The sequence below is a fragment of the Epinephelus lanceolatus genome, chromosome 19, assembly GCF_041903045.1.
Source record: "Epinephelus lanceolatus isolate andai-2023 chromosome 19, ASM4190304v1, whole genome shotgun sequence".
Lineage (NCBI taxonomy): Eukaryota > Metazoa > Chordata > Actinopteri > Perciformes > Serranidae > Epinephelus > Epinephelus lanceolatus.
In genome coordinates, this window is record NC_135752.1 from 17,424,132 (window position 1) to 17,445,344 (window position 21,213).

The window sequence follows — 21,213 nt, forward strand, 5'->3', positions numbered from 1 at the left end:
CTGTGATTCAAGCAAATAATAGCCCTGGCTATTAATTGAAGTTTTACGTTACATTCGTTCCAATGCCGTACATCTCTACAACTGTTCCAAGTCCATCAGTAGGAAACATTTTCTTTTGCATCCCATAGCTTTCTTAACATGCCCAACATTTGTAAAAACAGATTGGTATCAGATCCTAAAAGAAATTAAATGAACTGTGGCTGATCTTATTGACATTTTCAGTCTTGGTTTATACCCCACTAAAATGAAAATATCGAGGTGATGCAATTTTTGTGCCACAGATGGTACTTTGCATCAGGCTTATTGAATATTCCTCAAATGTAAAAGACAGAAAACTTTTACAGAGATAAGCTTGGTTCTCACTGGAGTCCCCTCCACATTATATACCTCAAGGGCATAAGCCTCGTTGGCTTGTTGGTAGCCGTATCTGCATGTTTGCATTTGTTATTCAGACTGTCCTTGCTACATGGTTGGTATGAATGCTGTAATGCAGTTTAGAATCACTGTGTCGATGTATTCTACCCTTCTTATTTGACCAAGGTCTCAACTAAACAGGCCTAAACAAAGGATTAGTAAATCTTAATGTGTGTACTATTACACCCAAGCCTCCCACTTTGGCACTGGCAGACAACCCCCATCGGTGGACAAGCCTTACATTATAGTGAGGGAGATGTGAAATCAGAATAGGTCTTGTTAATGGGATTGTAGTGTTTTAGAAGAAGCCCATGCACTCAGCAGATAAGGGGACTGTTTATCCCGTTAATGTGTCACTTTAAATACATTAGGAGTAGGAGGGCTCCTGATTTTTTTATTTATTTATTTTTTTTCTTTTTGGCACTCTGCCTCACTAATCCTGAAGAGCGCAAGGGACAAAGCATTTATAGATCCACCATAAATTACACTTTAACTGTTTTTTAGTGGGTTAATGGTGCTAATTTCCTGGGGAAAACTATTATGATATTTTGACTTAATTGGACAATAAAATCTGCAAGGGGGCATTTTTTTAAATGTTGATTTAAATAATTCAAAATTGAGGTGACCTTGAGCAACATGGAGGCTCAGACACACACATATAGGCGCATGTGCACGTGCAAATGCGGGGATATACACACCCACAGACACATGAACGATAACACACACGGCAGAATGTATTTGCTGCTAATGAGAGATAATCCAGGTCCCACTGTGCCACAGTGGGGCAATGGCAAGCAACTATTTGTTTATTCTATTTACACTGTCACAAAAGGTTCCCAGAGGTCTGTTAGTCCCTCTATAAAACAAATGCTCTTCTATAATGCAGTGCTTGCTATGCACTTGTCTTTGTTATTGGGAAATGTGTAAGATGGTGTTCTGCAATATTTGTGGATGTTGTGATTTTCTTTAGTAGTTCAAATTTATATTGTTTTTTCCCTGTAAAAATGCTCTCCCAGACACAATGTGCATTACATGGCTGCTGCTTTCACTTAACTGGGGGAAAAAAGGATGACAAATCTGCCTTCTTTAAGACACTCTCTGCCTAATACCGTTACTGCCACGCCCAGGTTGTGTGTTCAGAAGTCATAAGTCACCTTCTCCTTCATGCTGGGAAACTCACTGGCAGTGTCTCTGAAAATATGATTGGTTTTCTGTAGGAGGTGGTCAGTACGCAGTCCAACAGCTGCCGCTGTGATTGAGCACAGTAGGAGTTAGCGTGGGTGTGGACATCAGCGATAAGCCCTGAGTGGCACTAGCAGGGCCTCTCGTTAACAGAGGATCCTTCAGAGGACCCAGCTACAAATCTCCAAGGACAAAGTTGGTCTCACAAACTTTTGCTCCGCTGAAATTAACTAGCATGGGTGTTTTATTTGTCACACACTGTATGCAGAGCTACAATTCTACAGATCCAGAAATGTACAGATCCGGAAATGCACTGCATTAGTCACTGTAAATACTTGTAGGACAGTTTGTTAGTGACTAATTCAGACACAGATTTAAATAACAGCTCCATGAGGTTGGTTCCATTATAACAAATTTAATCATCACAGAAAATGGTATAAAACTATCTTTTAGAACAAATGAGTTTCATTCATAAACTGCAACAATTTAATAGCATAGACTATTAGAGCTGATGTGAGTGCTACTTATACATTCCGTCTTGAGGAATGTCAGGTGTAAAAGTGTATAAAGTGGCCTCTGCAGTAGGGAGCATGTGAGTAAAGTGAGGTGGAAAACAGGTCAACAAGAGAAACGGGTGAGTCAACAGAATTGGATCCCACAGTGCTGATTGAGCTCGGAAGTAAAGAGACAGCAGTGTACAGTGCTTAGACGTCTGGGTGGAGGAGAAACATACTGGCAGCTTTCTCTTTTCATTGCTTGTTTTTTTTTTGTCAATTTCACAAACTGAATGTTCATAGAAATCCCAATACTTTATGTTTTAGATTATCATCAGAAACTCTTAAGCTTAACTCCTAAACTCCTAAGCTTAAAATCTCATTTAATGTTACAACTTATTTTGTGTAATTATTCATAAATCTAACACCGGAGATGAAACTCCAAAGCAACGTAGGAGAAGGACCTTTTTGTTTGCAGACAGCCGTTGGACTTTAATCATTTTATGTTTTTGTGAAAATTAAAATTTCAAACTTGTTTGACATTGGTGGTCTATCTCAGTGTATAAACCATTGTTGTTGTGTGCTGACAATGTGACTGACAGAGGAAAACATGCACCAGACACTACACAGGCTTGACATGGACATTGAGTGATACCTCTGGAATCTGTCTTGTCAGTATTATCAGCTTTTAAGAATTTTGTAGCGGTTTTAAATCAGTGTGTAAATCACTGGTTTCATCACGATATGATACCATATCTATTATCTGGACAACGATACAATATTTGCCAAAATTACAAAGTCTGCCACAATACCCGGCACACCCGGGTTGGAGGAGAGTTACTGCCTCAAGTGAGGGAGTTCAAGTATCTCGGGGTCTTGTTCACAAGTGAGGGTAGAATGAAGCGTGAGATGGATTGGCAGTTTGGTGCGGCTTCTGCAGTGATGCAGGCACTTCGGGTTCTCTCGTCTAAAAGTAAATACGTTTTTTTGAATGAGATTTTGTTAAAATGCCTCAAATATGGTCTGTGGTTAACAAAAGCTTAAGTGAGTTTCAGGTTTTGTTCTACGACATAAAACACATCAGTAAATACCCTACTTGTGAATTTTGAAGCTTTTACGTGTTGTAAAAAAGGCGGTTGCTAACAAGTTGCTGAATACGACTACAAACCCTGTCGGGGACATTAAACGTCATCACCTCCGAACAGGCGAGAGTGCTGGCACTCCACCATTACAGCTTCTTATTTAGCTTAAACAGTCCGATTTCCCCATTATACAATGTTTTTAAAATAAAGCGGCCGAAATCAGTTGAAAGCTTAGTGGCGGTGACGTAAAGAGTCATGCAACCGTGGAGTAGTCATGCAGTCCGTTAAAGCCTAACATTAGCTTTTTACTTCTGGCGATCGCATTTAAGCTTCAAATGCGGTATGAAAGGTGTTCATATGTGAAGATTAGCTCGCTGAACAAAACCTGTAAGTATCATAAACTTGTGTTAGCCACAGAGCTTATTTTCCAACATAATCCAAAATGCAATGCAAAAATCACATTCACTTTCTCCTCCGGGAACCAGCGCGATGCTAAACTTCCTGGTTTTGACGTCAGCCCTGGCATACTCTATTTGCCTGCTCTGTTTGACGGTGACACAGACTTTCAAAATAAAAGTGTACCCTAAAGATGACGATACAGAGAGATGTTTTCACTTTGCATCGATGATGCTGGATTGCTGATCATTGAATCAAGATATCAATCCAGACTGATGGATCGTTACATCCCTTGTTCTAAATTGGAAATCCTAACCCTAAATCTTAGGAACCGTGGAACAGTCATGATTTTCTGTTCCTCTTGTTTACAGCAAAATTTAATCACGCACTAACAGGGTTTTCCCTAGGTTTTTTCGAGACCAAGGTAGGCAAAGGCCTGTGTAGGGGGGCATCTTGACAGCTGTACTTTTAGATACGGTTCCCCCTCTATTAAATATGAAAGGGGCCCCCACATGCCTGAGCTTTACACTGCTGACTTGTATAATCAAAACAGACATGTCCTGTGACTTTCAGCCTTCTATGATTATATTTAACCTGTACAGCAGGCACATCCTGGCAGCTGAGAATATTACTGTCAGGTGTTGTCCCTCCTCTATTAAATATGAAAGGAGGCTGAAAATCACAGGACTTGTCTGTTCTAATGATACAAGTCAGCGGTCCTGAAATGTGTGTTTCTCTTCTATAATACGCATTCTACGTCTCCGAGGCGACGTCTTTCCACATACAGGCTTTCTTCGCCTTTCAAACAGGGCAGAGCTCCGTGGGAAACAGTAGGAGAGACACAGCCCGAGGGGGAACCGGGGTCTGACACAACATCGGAGGGAGAAGCAGGTCCATGGTGCTGTGTGCCGGACGAAAAAACAAGTGTGTTGCACCGAATGCGTGCCGCTACGGCGTCACTTTGGGTTGTAAGCGCGCATGACGCTCGTCTACATTGAAAGTAATGGGTTTGTGTGGGCAAAAGACGTTACATCTTAACGCACACAAACACACACTCTTTAACCAAGGTGGCAGCCAAAATCACCCAGGTGGCCCGCCTTTGTCTTCGATAGGCAGGGAAAACCCTGACTAATTCTTTGCAGTGGAGGAATTTGATCTCTTATGACCATTTACTGCAACTTTGTATAACAATGCAGTTTTGTATTCTCAGTTTTAGTCATTACGTCCTAGAATCAGCTAATGTTAGCATGGCAAACTCAACTGAAAACAAGTCTGTAAGAGTAACAATTAAACATGTGCATGACTTTTTTTTTTTTAAATTTGTATCATCTGTTTTTTTTTAGCAACATGGGGATGAAAATGTTAGATATGTGTTAATGAGTTCATTTGTGCAGGTTAATAACAATTCAATTTGGCTTTTAACGCACATCAAAGAATTCCATCCTTCTCTCTCTTCTTCCAAATGAGCGTAGGTATGGCTCATTGATGGTGAGAAAAAAACATGGAACAATTTTTGTGATACTGAAGCTAGACTGATCATTTCGTGTGTGGGGCCTGTGTAGATAACACTCTTAGATACATTTCCTGGAAAAGAAAAGGAAAAAAAAAAGTCTTGATGCATTTTTAATTGTGTTCATTTTCATTGGTCTTTGTGTGAATGCCAGCTATTTCATTAGTGTTTGTAATGAGACATTAGGGTGGCATTTAGTTGCATGGGTGTTAAATTGGATAGGAGAACCCTGTATGCCTTTTGTAGCTCATCCTAAATTTCCCTAAATATTACATAGCTCCCATCAGGTCATTTTTAAATGGTAATGGCACAATTAGCATTTTGGGAATGGGAGGATATGGCATCGAGGCCATTTAGTAGCTAATCAGGGGTGCGTTTTTTCAAGCTGTTTGTTTTGCTGCTGATGAACAGTTCCTGTCAACAGCTGAAAGTAGTGTAAAGGTAAAAAGTGAAAACATGCAGAATTCACCATTGTCACAGGTGACAGAGACGTTTTGAGGCAGAGTTTGAATGTCTAGGAGGTATGCTAATGTTCTTGGACACTTTTGATGAGTGTCAGACTGATAAATCCTCTTCCCCTTTCTGTCTCTGTCTACTTGTCTCCCTCTTTCATATACTCTCACCTCTCCTTTTCTGTCCTTGCTTTCATTTTGGGCTGAGACATTCAGAGCCAATCCATCCTTGTTCCCTAATATGAATTATTGAATATTCATCTGCCATCTATAGCATAGCCTGAGCAACGAGATGTGGGGTGCAGTTAGTGGAAGACGCGTGTAACGCAACGTATGTACTGTAATGACAGGCAGCAAAGTGCCTTTAGGGTGCCAACTTTCATCACAGTAAATGTTGATGACACAGGCTTGTTGCCGAGCTGACAAACTGTCACGGAGCTGTCAGCCTTGCACAATCACTGACTCTGCACCGCTATGATCACCTTTAAACTGATGAGAGCCAACCTTTCAGGAACGCGTGTTGTGTGGGCGGACTGAAGCGTGTCTATGTACAGTTGAGGCCATATATTCAAATGCACCTAGGCTAAAGACATTCAGACTTTTTTTTTTCACAACACTGCGTATTTCATGTAACCATACATTTATTGTGTTAAGCCATTTGGATGTCTACTTTATTTCCATTAGAGATCATTTTCAAATAAGTGCCAAGAAAAAATTATTTCAGCTTTTATTTACTGGAACAGATTTTCAGTGGTTTAAAAACACTGAGTTGACTGTCTCTTTAAACTTCTTCTGATATGCCAATTGTTATATTTAGAATCTGATTGGCCTACCCTTAGAGTTAAAGTCTTTTTGCACTTAATACCTTGGGAAAATTCAAAGCAACTTAGCCAAAACCTCAGAAAAGAATTGTGGCCCTCCACAAGTCTGGTTCCACACTATTATCCCCTTGGGCTGAACGAACCCTGACTTGAAAGGTTTAACTGAACCCCAAAACAACACTAAAATATCTGAGGAAGTTGAAAGCACAAGGTACCAATATACTGTATCTAAATCCACTATCAAGAGAGCCCTATATCACTAAGGCCTGTGCATGGAAGAAGCCCCTACTGCAAGGCATGCAAGAGTGAGAATAAAGTTGGTACAGTATGTAATCACCAATACATAGACATTGCCTTTTGGAGGAGAGCCGTGTGGTCAGATGAGACAAAAATTAAACTGTTTGGCCACAACAATCAGTGCCGTGTGTGGGGGAAAGAGGGTTGGCTTTCCTTCCAAATAACACCATCCCAACTGTGAAGCATGGGGGTGGCAGGATTATATCGTGGGGTTGTTTTGCTGGAATTGGACTGGTACACTCCAGAAAATAGATGCCATCATTAGGAAGGGGGATTATCTGCAAATACTGAAGCACCATCTCAAAACATCAGCTAGAAATTTGAGGCTTGGTGGTAATTGGGTCTTCCAGCAGGACAGTGATCCTATGCATACCGCCAGAGTTGTGACAAAATGGCTCACAGACAAGTTGGAGTGGCCATCACAAAGCCATCTCCCTAGTTGGAAATACGAGCATTGAGGATTGAATTGAAGATGTATTCAGGTAATAGGTTCTGGTGATGGACCATTGACACTGAAGTAGATTTTGACTCTGTGGTCTCGCACAATGGCTCATACAATTTTTGAGACATTCTATCTAAATGAGTTCCAGCTGTGATTCAGAAAATACGACCATATCTCAGTAAAATCACCATGGCTACAGTCATAGTGTTAAAGGAATTTTTCCGTTCGTGGTCAGTAGAGCATTTCCAGGATTTGTCTCTGTATGACTTCATTACCAGTCTTTTCCTTGTTTTCCTGCATAAAGAACTACCAGTTCCTACTATTCAAACACTGATATGTTCGTACAGAAAATATGTAATTAGGTTTTGGATAGATTTTACTTTTAACCAGCAATTCAGCATGGACAATCAGATGTGAGACAAAATAAGTTGATTTCACCAAGTCTGGTATTTTCACTACTGCATGCACAATTGCAAAGGCTCATTGCTTCCATCTCAACCAGTGGGTAAAAACACCCTCTGCCACAGCCATTGGCTCTGGTAATTTCTACAAAACTGCAGTTGATGTGGGCATTTTCCCACAGTTGCTGCACTGGGCAGCAATGAGCCCGTTACCAGTGCGCTTAGAAATTTGGACAAGCAACAGAAAGGTTTTTAGTATTTCTGAGGGTTTTCTTGTTTTGTTTTTCTAACTTTAAAGGTGTTTTCACTTTGTCCTGGCTCCACAATGGTGGAATGAACTCCCAGTTGACATCAGGACAGCAAATACTCTGCACATGTTCCATCACAGACTGAACATTCATCTGTTCTGGCTGGACTGTGGCCAAAAAAATGAAGAAAAAACCCAAACTTGTTTACTATCTCTTCATGTGTCTTAATGAAGCACTTTAAGTAGACCAGTGTATTTGATGAAGCTGATGTATGTGCATGATTCTCACGATTGAATGCACTTGTTGTAAGCACAAATAATAGACATAGCTGCTGTAATGTCACCCATTGGTTTGTAGACTTTTGAAGCCTCAAGTTCAGCATTTCGGCTGTTGCTCTCTTGGTTTTGTGGGCCGAGAAGTGACCATATGTGGGCAAGAGGCTGACACTATGGAGGATTGAAGGGTTGATCTGACTGGGAAGCTGAGGACACTGCCGGCAGGCAACCTGTCTCTCATAGAGGCCAACCCTTAACTATGCATAACTCTAAGTCTTGATGAATGTAAATGGGTGAGTTATATAAAAAATCACCTTGCATACTATTGTCATGAATGAGGAAGTTAGCTATAGAGACCAAAACTGTTTTTGCACCAACATGTTTATTTATGCTGTAAAGTTGGGTATTTTAACATGGGTGTCTATGGGGATTGACTGGCTTCTGGAGCCAGCCTCAAGTGGCCATTCAAAGAACTGCAGTTTTTGACACTTCCACGTTGCTGGTTGGAAGCTGCTTTGGACAAAAGTCTCAACTAAATATATGTAATGTATTGTAAAATGAAAGGCTTCATTGATGAGACAAAAAGCCAATGAAACAGCAAAGCAGTGGAGTAAGTTAAACAATAACTGCTGTTCATGAGCTGATATTGATGCTAGCTAGCCCTGCTGGTGACATAGTGACTGGTCTGTACAGCTAGCTTGCTTTTATCTGCATTAACTGATTGTTTTAGCCACTTGGGGCATGTGTAAATGTACTGTAAACACAATATTGACATATTATCATTTGATATGGTGAACTTCTTGGGCGTTACATTAGCATTAATTGGGAGTTGTGTTTGTGTCCACTTGATGAGTGTAAGTACAATATCCACTCCCCTTTGTTGCTCTGTTTTGGTCTTCATTCAGGGAAAATGTCAAAGACTTGATGCTGATTTCTCTGCTGTTTGATGGTGGACAAGAAGTGTACAGTGAGTTTTTAGAACTTGCTTCCTGGGAACAGCTGGTTTTTGCAAAATGAAAGAACTAATAGCAAGATGGCAGTTAGACCAGATCTGTTCAGTATGCCAAAATTAAGTGATGGATATCTGCACAAAGGAAAGCAGACGGGAGAAAGCTCACTATTTTACTACACATTTATGTGTAACGTTGGTTCAGTGAACAGCGCAGCAGTTTGTCGGACACTGTGATCAATGCTTTGCTAATTGGGGTGGCCTGTGTTTAGTGTCAGTGTGCAATTTGTAGCTGCTAGCAGTGCAGTTCAAGTTTGATAGAGGTGATATACTAGTTTTAGAAAACACAGCATTGACTTATCTGTAAAAGTCACTAACAGATGTATGGTACTCCTTCGATGTTCCACTCCACCTGATTCAATTTCACTGATTAGATCCTGAATTGATGCATACAGGTGCCTACGAGTAATACTTCATGCTTTGTGTTTTTGAAGTAGACAGATTTTTCTTTATGCCAGCATGAATTTATGATGCAAATATTCAGGGTCAGGGTTGTCTCCGCTTTGTGGGGGTTACCAGGCCTTCATGTTCTTACTCAGTGTTTGTGGGTAACTTCATCACGTCAAATATCCAACCCTGCGAGACAGTGCTAAATGGAAATTACTCTCTCTCAAGGCAAAATCTGAAGAAAAAAACGAGAAAACTGGAGTACAAAATCAAAAATTGAACTCGGCACTTCTAGCCAAACCTTGCAAATGATGACGAAAAGATGAAAGATCTTAAAGGCAAGACAGATAAAAGAAAAGGGATGAAGAAAAACACAGTAAGACGCAGAGTGAGCACTTATATGATCATTGGCTCTTGTATTAAGAGTTCTGCTGACATTGAGTGTTCAGTGGATTTCACTTGTATCTTAAGTACCTGCAGGGAGGATTTAGCAAAGAGAAGAAGGCTTTATCAAGGATTTGGGCCAAGCTTTCAATCTTTGTGCCGACTGTTATGCAAACTTTATGAATAGTGAAAAGGGACTAACTCAAGGTTTGCATATTTGTTTTCACAGTATTTCCACCTTGGTTTTATCTTGAGCTCTTCCAGTAATAATGGAAAATGATAGGGCTGCTCCCTAAACGTCAATGATCTGAATAATTAGTGGAGAAGCCCTTGAGTCAAATCAAATTTTTTTCAGTGAAATCATTGCCTTTATTTTTTAGCTGCATCACTTTACACAGAGGAATGCAGGATAACAGCACAGCAGGCTATGAACTTTATACAAAGTTGAGTCCCGAAATGACCTGATTAAATGCGGAGCAAAACAAATCAGTATGACTCGTTTCACTTTGCCGCTCCACCACCATTTGAAACTACTTGTGAAAGTACTTACAACCACCAAATCACTCACTCATTATAGAAAGCCAAAGAAGAGAAAGAAATATTCTAAATGTCAACAGTATTCAGCAGGAATTCCTGAGGACAGGGTTACAGTGTATTGTACAGTTTTGAGCCAACACATTTACAGTTTTGCTCACAAGGGCCATAAAAATTGTTAACACCTGGTATACGTTACATAACTGATTGTCTGCCTAGCTATTTACAAAAAGCTCATGATATATTTTCAATCAATCCCTTTATTTTATACAGCAATTTTCATTTCATTCTGCAATTCACTTCCTTATGATTTAAAAAAGAAAAAAAAAAGTTGTAACTGTTATTTATTGTCCTTTATGTGTCAAAGGTAGTTATTTTTGCTTCTAGTTGTGAATGGCAGCATCTTCCAGGGCTAAGAATGAAGCAAACATGAAGTGCCAAAAAACAGGAGTTCCTCAAATGGCCACTTGAGGCTCGCTCCAAAAGCAAGTCAATGCCAATAGACACCCATGTTACAAAGCTCAACTTTACAGCAGAAATAAACATGTTTACAGCCTGGTACAAACCATCCATCCATCCTCCCATTTTCATCTGCTTAACCGGGGCTGGGTCACGGAGGCAGCAGGCCAAGCAAAGCACCCCAGATGTTCCTCCTCCCAGCAACACTTTCCAGCTGCAGCCACTGTGACGAAACGCCACTTCACCGAGTTTGTAGACTCCTGTTTTCAAGCTTTAAGTTTGTCATTGTGCCCGTTGCCATCCTAGTGTTTTGGAGGCAGAAGTGACCATGTTTGGACAACAGGGTGGAGCTGTGGAGGAATGAGAGGTGAATCTGACTCACATTAAGCCTTACTGGTCTCATGTCTGCTGCCTGCCAAAAACCTGGAGTTCCTCAAATGGCCACTTGAGGCTTGCTCCAAAAGCAAGTCAGTGCCAATTGACACCCATGTTACAAAGCTCAGCTTTACAGCAGAAATAAACATGTTTACAGCCTGGTACAAACCATCCATCCTTCCATTTTCATCTGCTTATATGGGGCTTGGTCACAGAGGCAGTGGGCCAAGCAAAGCACCCCAGATGTTCCTCTTCCCAGCAACACTTTCCAGCTGTTCCTGGCATTCCCTGGCCAGATGAGATATTTAATCCCTCCAGTGTATTCTGGGTCTGGCCTGGGGCCTCCTACCAGTGGGACGTGCCCAGAGCACCTCGGAACGTGAGGCGCCCAGGAGGCCCGAACCAACTCAACTGACCCCTTTTGATGCAAAAGGACCAACGGCCCTACCCCCAGCTCCCTCTGGATGTCCAAGCTCCTTATCCTATTTCTAAGGTGAAGCCCAGCCACCCCACGGAGGAAACTCATGTCGGCTGCTTGTATCTGAGATCTCATTCTTTTGGTCATTACCGAGATCTCATGACCATAGGTGAGGGTTTGGACATAGATGGACCAGTAAGGCTTAATGTTACACATAATTAAGGGAGAAAGGCTTTCTGCGAGGTGTCACCACAGTCTTTGAGTCAGATCCACCTCTCATTCCTCCACAGCTCCACCCTGTTGTCCAAACATGGTCACCTCTGCCTCCAAAAACTAGGATGGCAACGGGCACAATGACGAACTTGAAGCTTGAAAACAGGAGTCCACAAACATGGTGAAGTGACTTTATGTTACAGTGGCTACGTCCATTATTCTTATGCAGTCTGTAGTTGTGACCAGCAGAGGCTGAGTTAAATTGTCCTGTTGGGGCAACTGGAATCTCAAAAACCAGGATACTTTGAGTCTTGTCTGCTTAACAGCAACATTTTTTAAAGCAAGAAACAGGGAAATTCATTTAATCCTTTTCCTGACATCCATGTTTACTAAAAGCTCATCATTCTTCCTCGGCAGATGGATTGTATCAGCCGAGAGCCGAGAGCTCTAGTATCACCCCACAGTTACACAACTACAAAAAAAGATGCTTCAGCCTGCTGATGATATATTTCTAAAGGACTTTTATTGACTGAAATCAATGGGTACTTTGAAGGTCACAAATAAACTGAAAAACTCTATACTGGTACACTGCATAAAGTGGGCAGCAGTGATGTAATGCATTGACTACTTTTAGTTATGGCCAAAACAATGCAAAACCACCGCAACGGACCCTTATAGATTCAGATAAATTGATAATTCTGCAAAACCTGTCCCACACTTTTTTGTTAATATAGCGGTTTTGAAAAATATGGCAGCCATAATGTCTTTTTGTCTCTCTTGTGTTGGAGCTTTATGACCACTAACTCATGAAAAAAAGTGCTTCAGATGAGCTGTTTTACCCTGTAAGGATCCAAGCATCATCATGTGTTACGATTTTTCTGTGATTCATACACCCCCCCCCCCCCCCCTTCACAGTGGCATTCCTTTGGGTTGTCCTTGGACTGAGTGTTGGAGACACTGCATTGCTGACACCCTTGCTGGGAGCATACTGGCATCAGTCAACACATGGGCTACAGTAGGCAGGTACACACATAGTCAAGCACATACACATTAATAATGTTCCTCCTAATGAATTACTAGCAGACCTTGAGGCCATACACCTATATCCCAGTAATGTCTGGCCAGGTGCCCAATGACAAGCCTCATAGCACAAAAGACAAGGACACACACACATACACCCACACAATCCTTTTGTCTTTAAATAGCATGCTTACTGAGCTTCCTCATCTGCATAACAATTGTACAAAGGTAGGTAACAGCCCTCGAAACTCTATTACTGTCCATCCATCCTGAATGCTTCTGTTACTGCAAGACTCACTTTCCAGTTCTTCACATAAAAATCACTTTTAATTTGGATCAAGCAAAGTGTCAGTGTTCTGCACAGAGTTATTTAAAGCTATCTAAAATGCAAACAAAGCACGTGAGTAAAATTCCAAGGTAAATCTGACAGGAGCTTGATAAGCTCTGTTTAAAACAGTAACAGATGGCGGGAGGCACCTCACTGTTGGCCGAGCAGACAAAGCTTTATCTACTGTCAAGGTGAAAGGTCAAGCAGTGTGTCTTCAGCCCACAGATTAAACATTAAGAGCTGAATAGCCAGCAGTTATGGCATTTAAGAATTTCACACTCTACAAAATTTTACCATAAGCTGTAGTCAGCAAAAGTATAGAACACCTCAACATTACAGCACAAGAGGGAGGATGTTTAAAGTGTTCTTGCAGAGGGTGTATTAGAATATAAGATAAGATAATGTGTACGTTGTCTTAAAGGTCCAGTGTGTAGGATTTAGGGGATTGGCAAATATCCTCTCCATGGATGTGTCAACAGAACTGCATACAGCATTTAGGGAAGGGCACTATTAATTCCTCTAAAAGTTGTTCACTGACGCAGGAGCCCAAATGGTTTAACTGCTGTGTATAGAACTGACCAGATCGGCACTGCTTCAGCACTGTGTGGTCCACTGTGTGGCAGGTACAAAAGAGCCACCTGAGTTGGCGTCTTCCATTTTAGCACACCGTTACGGTTAACACTTGTTTGGGGATAAAACTATTAAATCCTGTGGCTCTTCTAGATTCCAACTGTCATCTGACCAAATGGGGGTGGCCGTAGCTCAGTCCATAGGGACTTGGGCTGGAAATCAGAGGGTCGCCAGCTCAAGTCCTCATCCAGACCAAATACAGAGTGTGAACTTTTAGCTGCAGAGGTGCCAGTTATTCTCCTGGGCATTGTCAAGGTACCTTTGTGCAAGGCATTGAACCCCCAAATGCTCAGGGCACCTGTATCTCGTGCGCACGAGAAAGTACTTCTTGTGGCACATGCCTTGGCTCAGCTGAACATGTACCATCAGCCTTAGCTCAGCTTGGCATTTTATAAAACAATATGGCGCACGAGATAGTATCTCTTAGTAGATAGATAGTATATCTTCTTCTTCCTCTTCTTCCTCAAGTGGATTAAAACCAAATAGTGAAACAAGGGTTTTTATGAGGGTTGTGGCATTCAAAAAAGTTTACCCGTCTCTTTTGCCATTTAAGTCAATGGGAAAAAGTCTTTCTGAGCAGCAGAGCCTCACGTTATGGTGTAACTACACTGTTTGGCCACTACAAAAATTGGCTTCAAAGTCCGGCACACTTCCTTTGGCCCTTGTCCTCTCACATGGAGTCCACCATCTTGTACTGGCATGCTGTTTTACAGTAGCCTAGGTCCTTTTTTCCACTATTTTCTTTTAATCTGATTATCATGTTTTCAATTAATCAGTTATTTTGTCATTAATATTAATGATTATCTGATATTATCTGTCATTAATATTAATGACAAAATAACTGATTAATTGAAAACATGATAATCAGATTAATTAGGAAAATGATAAAGGAAAGCATAAGAAAAATTATTGTAAATTACATCCCTACAGTAGGGGTAGGGGAAAAAATTGATACAGCATAGTATCGCGATATTTTTGTGTGGCGATATCGTATCGTCCCACAGTGCCAAGTACCAATTTTTGTATTAAATTGTTAATATTACAAATACCAGTTAAACTTTAGGTAGCCTATTAGAACAATATAATTAATTGCTTTTTCAGTCCACAAGATACATTTTGCTGCTGCTGCAAAAAAAGACTGAAGTGAGATGAACAGACTGAGAACTTTATCTTGTTAGATAAATTAGATGTTGACAGAGTTTTCCTTTGGGGACATAATTTACAGTTGAAACAAGGAAATAAATCGCAATATATTGTATCACAATACTTGGCATATGGGAACATATTTAAAATCACATTAATATTGTATTGTGACTTAAGTATCGTGATAATATCATATCATGCATCGTCTGGTGATTCCCACCTCTATTCTATGGTGCAGTATACTAGTATATTCCCTACATGGGACATTACAGTATGAGGTCTGTACCTTATGAAAGGAGTTCTTTCTTTTTCTGAAGGGGTGTCTGTTCTGCATGCTCCCTCCCTGCACCTTAAGGCCCATGGCACTTGTGAGCATAGCGCACATAACCCTCCCCCGCCGCCTATGTCCTCTGACCCAGAGTCAGTGGGTTAATAACCAGCTGCACCAAAAGCCATTTGTCATTTGCTACCTGCCGCTGATAGGAGATGTCAGCAGATGTCTATGCCCTTGTCACCCAGCCGCATGACAAATACTGTATCAAGCCTCACAATCTGAGGCTCCCTGAGGCTTCTCAGTACTCCTCTACTGAACAACCACTCCCACTTGATAGCGTTAGATTCTTGTGCCATGATCCATATCGAGATAAACTAGTGATCCCCTTGCTCTTTTTCATTTCCTTTACCCATTGCTCCATAAATTGCTATTTTTTTCCCCACATCTTTCTCTCTCTTTTGCTTTTAAACGTTTCCAGCTTTCCTTTGATGTTTGATACTTAATGCCAGCACTGGCCTGGAGCTAACAGTATTATATTGGTAGAAAATGTAGAATGATTTATGCAGATGAGAAGAGGACACTGAATGGTGAGACAGCATTTCTACACCTGCTTTGGACATACAAATTGAATCAAGCTCCATAAATCAATTATCCTCCCTTTTGTGGAGTTTTCTGTGCTTGTGTTTCTTCCCTGACAAAAAAGACAAGTGTAAACAAATGGATATTAACAGGGATAAGCCTTCCCCATCTGTAACTCATTTTGTCTATAATTGATGTGCTGTATTGATTGTGATGGCTGAAACAATCGCGATGCTTGACACTTATGCATTTCGAATTTTGGGACATTTCTGACTAATACCATGGGCGAAAAAGTTGTCATCATAAAGATTTCATCAAAGGGGCTAAGCAATGCAATGGCTTGACAGTAATTCTTCCTGAGCCCCCTGCACAAATGCACAAAATTATGACAGCCTAAGAAGTCTGTCCGGCTATTCAAGAGTTCAAGGTTTCTAGTTGCAGCAGAGTGTTGGTGTGTGCCGAGACAGAGCATTGCACTGGAATACTAATGCCTAACCAAACAGTCACATTTGAACTTTGGTTTATTCCTCACAGGCTATTTAAATGATTTTTTCTTTTTCTTCTTTTAGTTTTCCACACAATGAGTTAAGGAAAACGCACTTTACCAGACCATTTAATTGCAAACTTCTCCTGGATTCAATCTTGATCTCACAAACCTTTTTTCCTCTCTCGTTTTTCTCTGCAGAGATGTCGGGTACGGGAGAAGAAATTTCTCAGGTACACTGGAAGCAGCAGTGGTTGGAAAATGGGACACTGTACTTCCACGTGTCCATGACCGAGTCTGAGCTTTTAGCCCAGACGACACAACCCACAGCCCGGGAGCCTGCCCATGCCCTACATGAACACATGCATCTGCTGCACATCTCAGTCATGGTAAGTTATGAGCACCTAATCATAACACGTGGCTGTGGCTATATATTGAGTAAGAATCAGATCTTCCCTTTTTGTTGGTTGACATGAATTCTAGAATTTATATGAAGGTCTCACCAGGAAGTGGCACAGCAAATGTCATTCAAGAACCTTGGTGACATAGGGAATACCTGCAGGATACCACTCTAGCTTGCCAGCTAACCGCTTACATGCCAGCCAGCTGAAAACACTTTTCGCAGTAGGTCCTTGAGCTTTTTTCTAATTTTGCTGTAAAGTGTTGTTTACTTGCCCACAGCATTTTCAGGATTGTACATAATTCAGTTTACTAAAGAGTCATATTTTAGAGACATATTTTATACCCTTGACTCCTGTCACATAACTGTCTAACTGTCCACTTTAAGGGTCAGTATTTTTCAATCTGGACCATATTTTTCTATGTTTTTGTGTCTAAGCAATAACTTTTGAAATTGGTTCAATATTGAGTGTCATGGCTGCAGCTGGCAGCAGTGAAACAGGCTGCAGTGTGTCCACTTGGGGCAATTATGCACCGTCAATTTACGTCCGATTAAAAAGTGCTTTTTTTCGCCCCTGACAGATGATTAGAAGTGTCAAACAACAATATGGAAAGGATCCCTACAGAGATAGACCTTTTTGTCAATGAGTAAGATTGTTTTATTTAACCAGAAACAGCCCCGAAATCGCTATCGCTAAATGCTCCAGAATCCAATTAAATAAACAGTAATTTTAACATGTATAGAGCTAGCACATTTTCACATCTAACTGGGTGAATTCAGGGATTATTTCAACCAAACCAGAGCTGTTATTGTTTGGCCAGTGGAAAGACTACCCAAGACAGTTCTTTCTTAGTTTTATTTTGTTTCTGTCAGCTCTAAATGAAGTGTGTTTTATGATGATTAGTTTAGATTAGAGAGTCTGGTGAGTTTGGCAGCAGTGATTTAGGGGCTTTCTCTGGTTAAACAAAAAGCATCTTAATCTTCAACAATAAGGTCGACCTCTGTAGGGATCCTCTCCATTAGGGTTGTCAGACACTTAATAACAATCTGAGCCTGTCAGTAACAAAAACAAGCACTTCTACTGGACATAAATTGATGGTGCCTAATTGCCCCTAGAGATTACATTGCAGCCTGTTTGGTGGATGCCAGCTGCAGCCTCTCTCTCAATACTGGAGCAATTTCAAAAATTGTTGTTCCCATTAGTCACTTAGACACAAAAGCATGGGAAAATAGGGGCCAGGTTGGAAAATACCAGTGTAAAACTTTAAAAGCGGATGTTTGAATTGGAGTCTCACCACAGACACGTATAGAGGATCTATTTATAGAGGGTAATTTCTGCAAGCTGATGACTGTCTGCCAGAGATGCATGTGTTGATGCACCTAATCTTATGTTATTGTTGCTGAGACACCTCAGGGTGATAATGCACTCCAGATAAGCATGGACTTCCTTCCATACTGCATAATGATCGTGGTGATTTTTCACTGTGTTTGTCCTCCCAGATGGTATTAAGGAAGCACTGGAGTTAGCGGCACTGATACAGTGAGAGGGAAGAGTAATGACTTTGTTGACAAGAAGTCAGGTTAAGATCTTCAAATGTCAAAGCAGTCTGGCGACGGCAGAGCTACAGCTACACGGCTTAAGCACTGATGCACCTCCTGGTGTATTAGTTTGCGCTGATGTGATGCTGTCAGGGTATGGGGGGGGGAGTGTCAACATTTTAAAGTATGCACTTACAAACTGTTAGCAGTAGAGTAGAGACAGTGATGGCAAGGAGACCTGAGTTTCTTTTATATCCGTTGCTGTGTTCTTGTATGTGTATCAGCAGTGCTTTCATCACCATGCTGCAGCTTTATGACTGTGGTGTATAAGGATTTACTATTGCTTTAAATCTGCTGAGGCTGAAGTACCCTATTAACATACACATGTGCGCACACTACAATGCGGCTGATAACTCACCTCCCACTGTACGTTCTTGTATTCTGCAGCATTCTCTCTACTTTAGACAAGTCTCCGCACTTTGACATCCTGTTTTAATTGGCCATCCTCTCTCTCTGCTTGCATTTTAAAAATGTATTTGGTAACATCATCTCACCTTTATGGATGTCAATACTTTTTAAGTGCTTTATCTCATCTTGGTAACTTGGTAAATGCTCCTGGCCGTGTCCTCTCCGAGTCTCGTCACATCACCCCTATACTTTCTCCCATATTTTAATAACATAATGATATTTTTATTGTAGTTACATAGATTTCTTTCCAGTACCATCTCTCCTGAGCAAATAGCAAATAAAAGTTGTGATTCTTGAATCCCAAAACTCCCTACTTCTGGTCTCATGTTTCGCACCTATTCAGTTGTTGACTTTTCTGCCTCACCTCTCCTTGCACATCCCACCACCTTCTCTATTTCTGTCTCTCCCCTCTCCTCCGTGCACACCGTCTCCTCACTCTTTCCACCTCCACATCTCTCCAATACTCTCACCTCTCCTTCTCACGGCCCCACCTCCTCCTCCTCTCGCACCCTCAAAACGCTTTTGGTGACACTTTGGTTGAAGGGGTGTGCATAACACCATCACGACTACGCCACAGAAGCTGACATAAACGTGAATCAAACCTGTGACTTTGACTTACTGTGTGTGTGTGTGTGTGTGTCATTTGGTATATGTCAGTTTCACTGCAAACAGAGATCTTGACAACTTGACATGAAGTGTTTCAGTATTCCAACACTACAATTATAAAGTAACACTTTTTAGTATTTATCCTTGCATTCAGCACTTAACATTATAATTATGGTGTTTACTGTAATCACACCATTACATTAAACTGTATGTGTATAATAGATTTATGTTTAGTTCTATGTCACCAGTGCCAGGTTCTCACAATTGAAAATCTTTGGAACAGCACTTTACACTTAAAGTAACACAACAATCATAATGACACAACCATGATAACAGATATAAACATTCATGAAGCTGAACTTTACTCTGCAACCCAGGACCTTCCTTTTGCTTCTCTCGTATGACTGTGAAAATAATTATTGGGAAGTTATAAATTATGGGTTTGAGAGACTACTAGATTGACAATCAATTATTTCTAATGGCGGTGACATTTTTTAAACAGTCTGTCTTCACAGCAGACATTTTGACTCATTTGTTATGGTAGAAAAAGCACAGGTAGCATTATTAATGGCTCCATTCTACTAGGATGTCCTAGTAAACTGTGACGGTGCACCAGGATTCTGAAACCAAAGCAGCTAAACAGGATTCAGCCAGCATTGTATTTATTATTTACACCTGCAGTTTGTTTTACTGTGACACAGTGTCAAATTTCCTCCATTAAAAAAAGGCCTTTAATCAGATCCTGTGGTGTTCTTGCCAAAAGTGTAAATCTTTCCTCTGAATATCTGCGTATCAATTTTTGCCTGTGACCTTTATTTTGATTTGCAAATACTTTGTGTGTGTATGCTGGGTTGAAAGTATTTAAAAAAATTATCTGCTTTGAAACAGTCACTCACACCTTTGTCTGCTCCTCCAAACTGACCTCAATACTGGTATATATACGTATAAATGCTCCTATAGCTACGACTGGTCTAAAATGCAGCACCAAGTTAATGAAATACTGTAAAAATAAATAAAAACTAGAATGTTGTTTTCTTAACACTGGCTTTTGATTAAACAAATTGATTTTAATAACTGATAAGACACTTCAGCATGTTTTAACATCTCCATTTTAGGGTGCAAACTAGCTCACCTGATAGAGTGCAGTGGCCACAAGTTTGATTCCAACACTTAGCCTTTACTCTAGAAAGCTGTCCTGTCCAATAAAGGCAAAAGTGCCAAAAAAGAAAAAATCAATTTCAAGATGTCAGATGTCACCTCTTTTGTATATTATCCTATCTCACATGGACTTAGGGGTGGGTGATATAGTGATTATAAATTGTCACGTCACTTTGGCATTATGGTTCTCTTGCTCTCTCTCCTACGGCTCTCACCCTGTCACAGACATGCACGCAAAAATAAAGTCTCCCAAACATGAAACATCACATACACTCCCTCGCCAATCCAGACCACTTTCTCTACAGCGATAGTGTGTGAGCAGGAGAGGCGAGTGTTTTTGTATCTGCAGGGCCAGACCATGACTATTTAGTCACATTTTGCGACCATGGAGCACCAGTGTAACTTGCAAATATTATCACCAGGAGAGCTGTCAGTTTGTTTCCATCTCACAGTGAATAAATCATTTTGTTTAAAAGTGCTGTGGTAACAGTTTAACTTTCTGCTAACTACTAATGGCAACTATTGCCCAAAAGCCTGACATTCACAGCAAAAATATCAATACTATTAGCCGGGTGCTTCAAAGTAAAAGAACAAGTGCTTACACTTTGATTTATTTAATTTCAACAATACTTTATTGAACTTTACCATAACAGTATTTCATCTAACTTTATTGTAACAGTATTTTATCTAACTTTATTATGACAATAGCTACTTTATTTAGATTTTTTTGTATATTATATAATATATTAATATATTAATAATCTACAGTAGTTAAGAGGAGATTACAAAAT

The 21,213-nt window shown here is 40.6% G+C and overlaps 1 protein-coding gene across 1 annotated transcript in view; it reads left to right on the top strand.

The window, feature by feature from the left end:
* astn2 (astrotactin 2) overlaps positions 1–21,213 on the top strand; it is a 443,146-nt gene that overhangs the window by 47,464 nt on the left and 374,469 nt on the right. Inside the window, exon 2 of the mRNA XM_033646535.2 lies at positions 16,453–16,640. Coding sequence (XP_033502426.2) covers positions 16,453–16,640 — 188 coding nt within the window. The remainder of the gene's footprint in view (positions 1–16,452; positions 16,641–21,213) is intronic.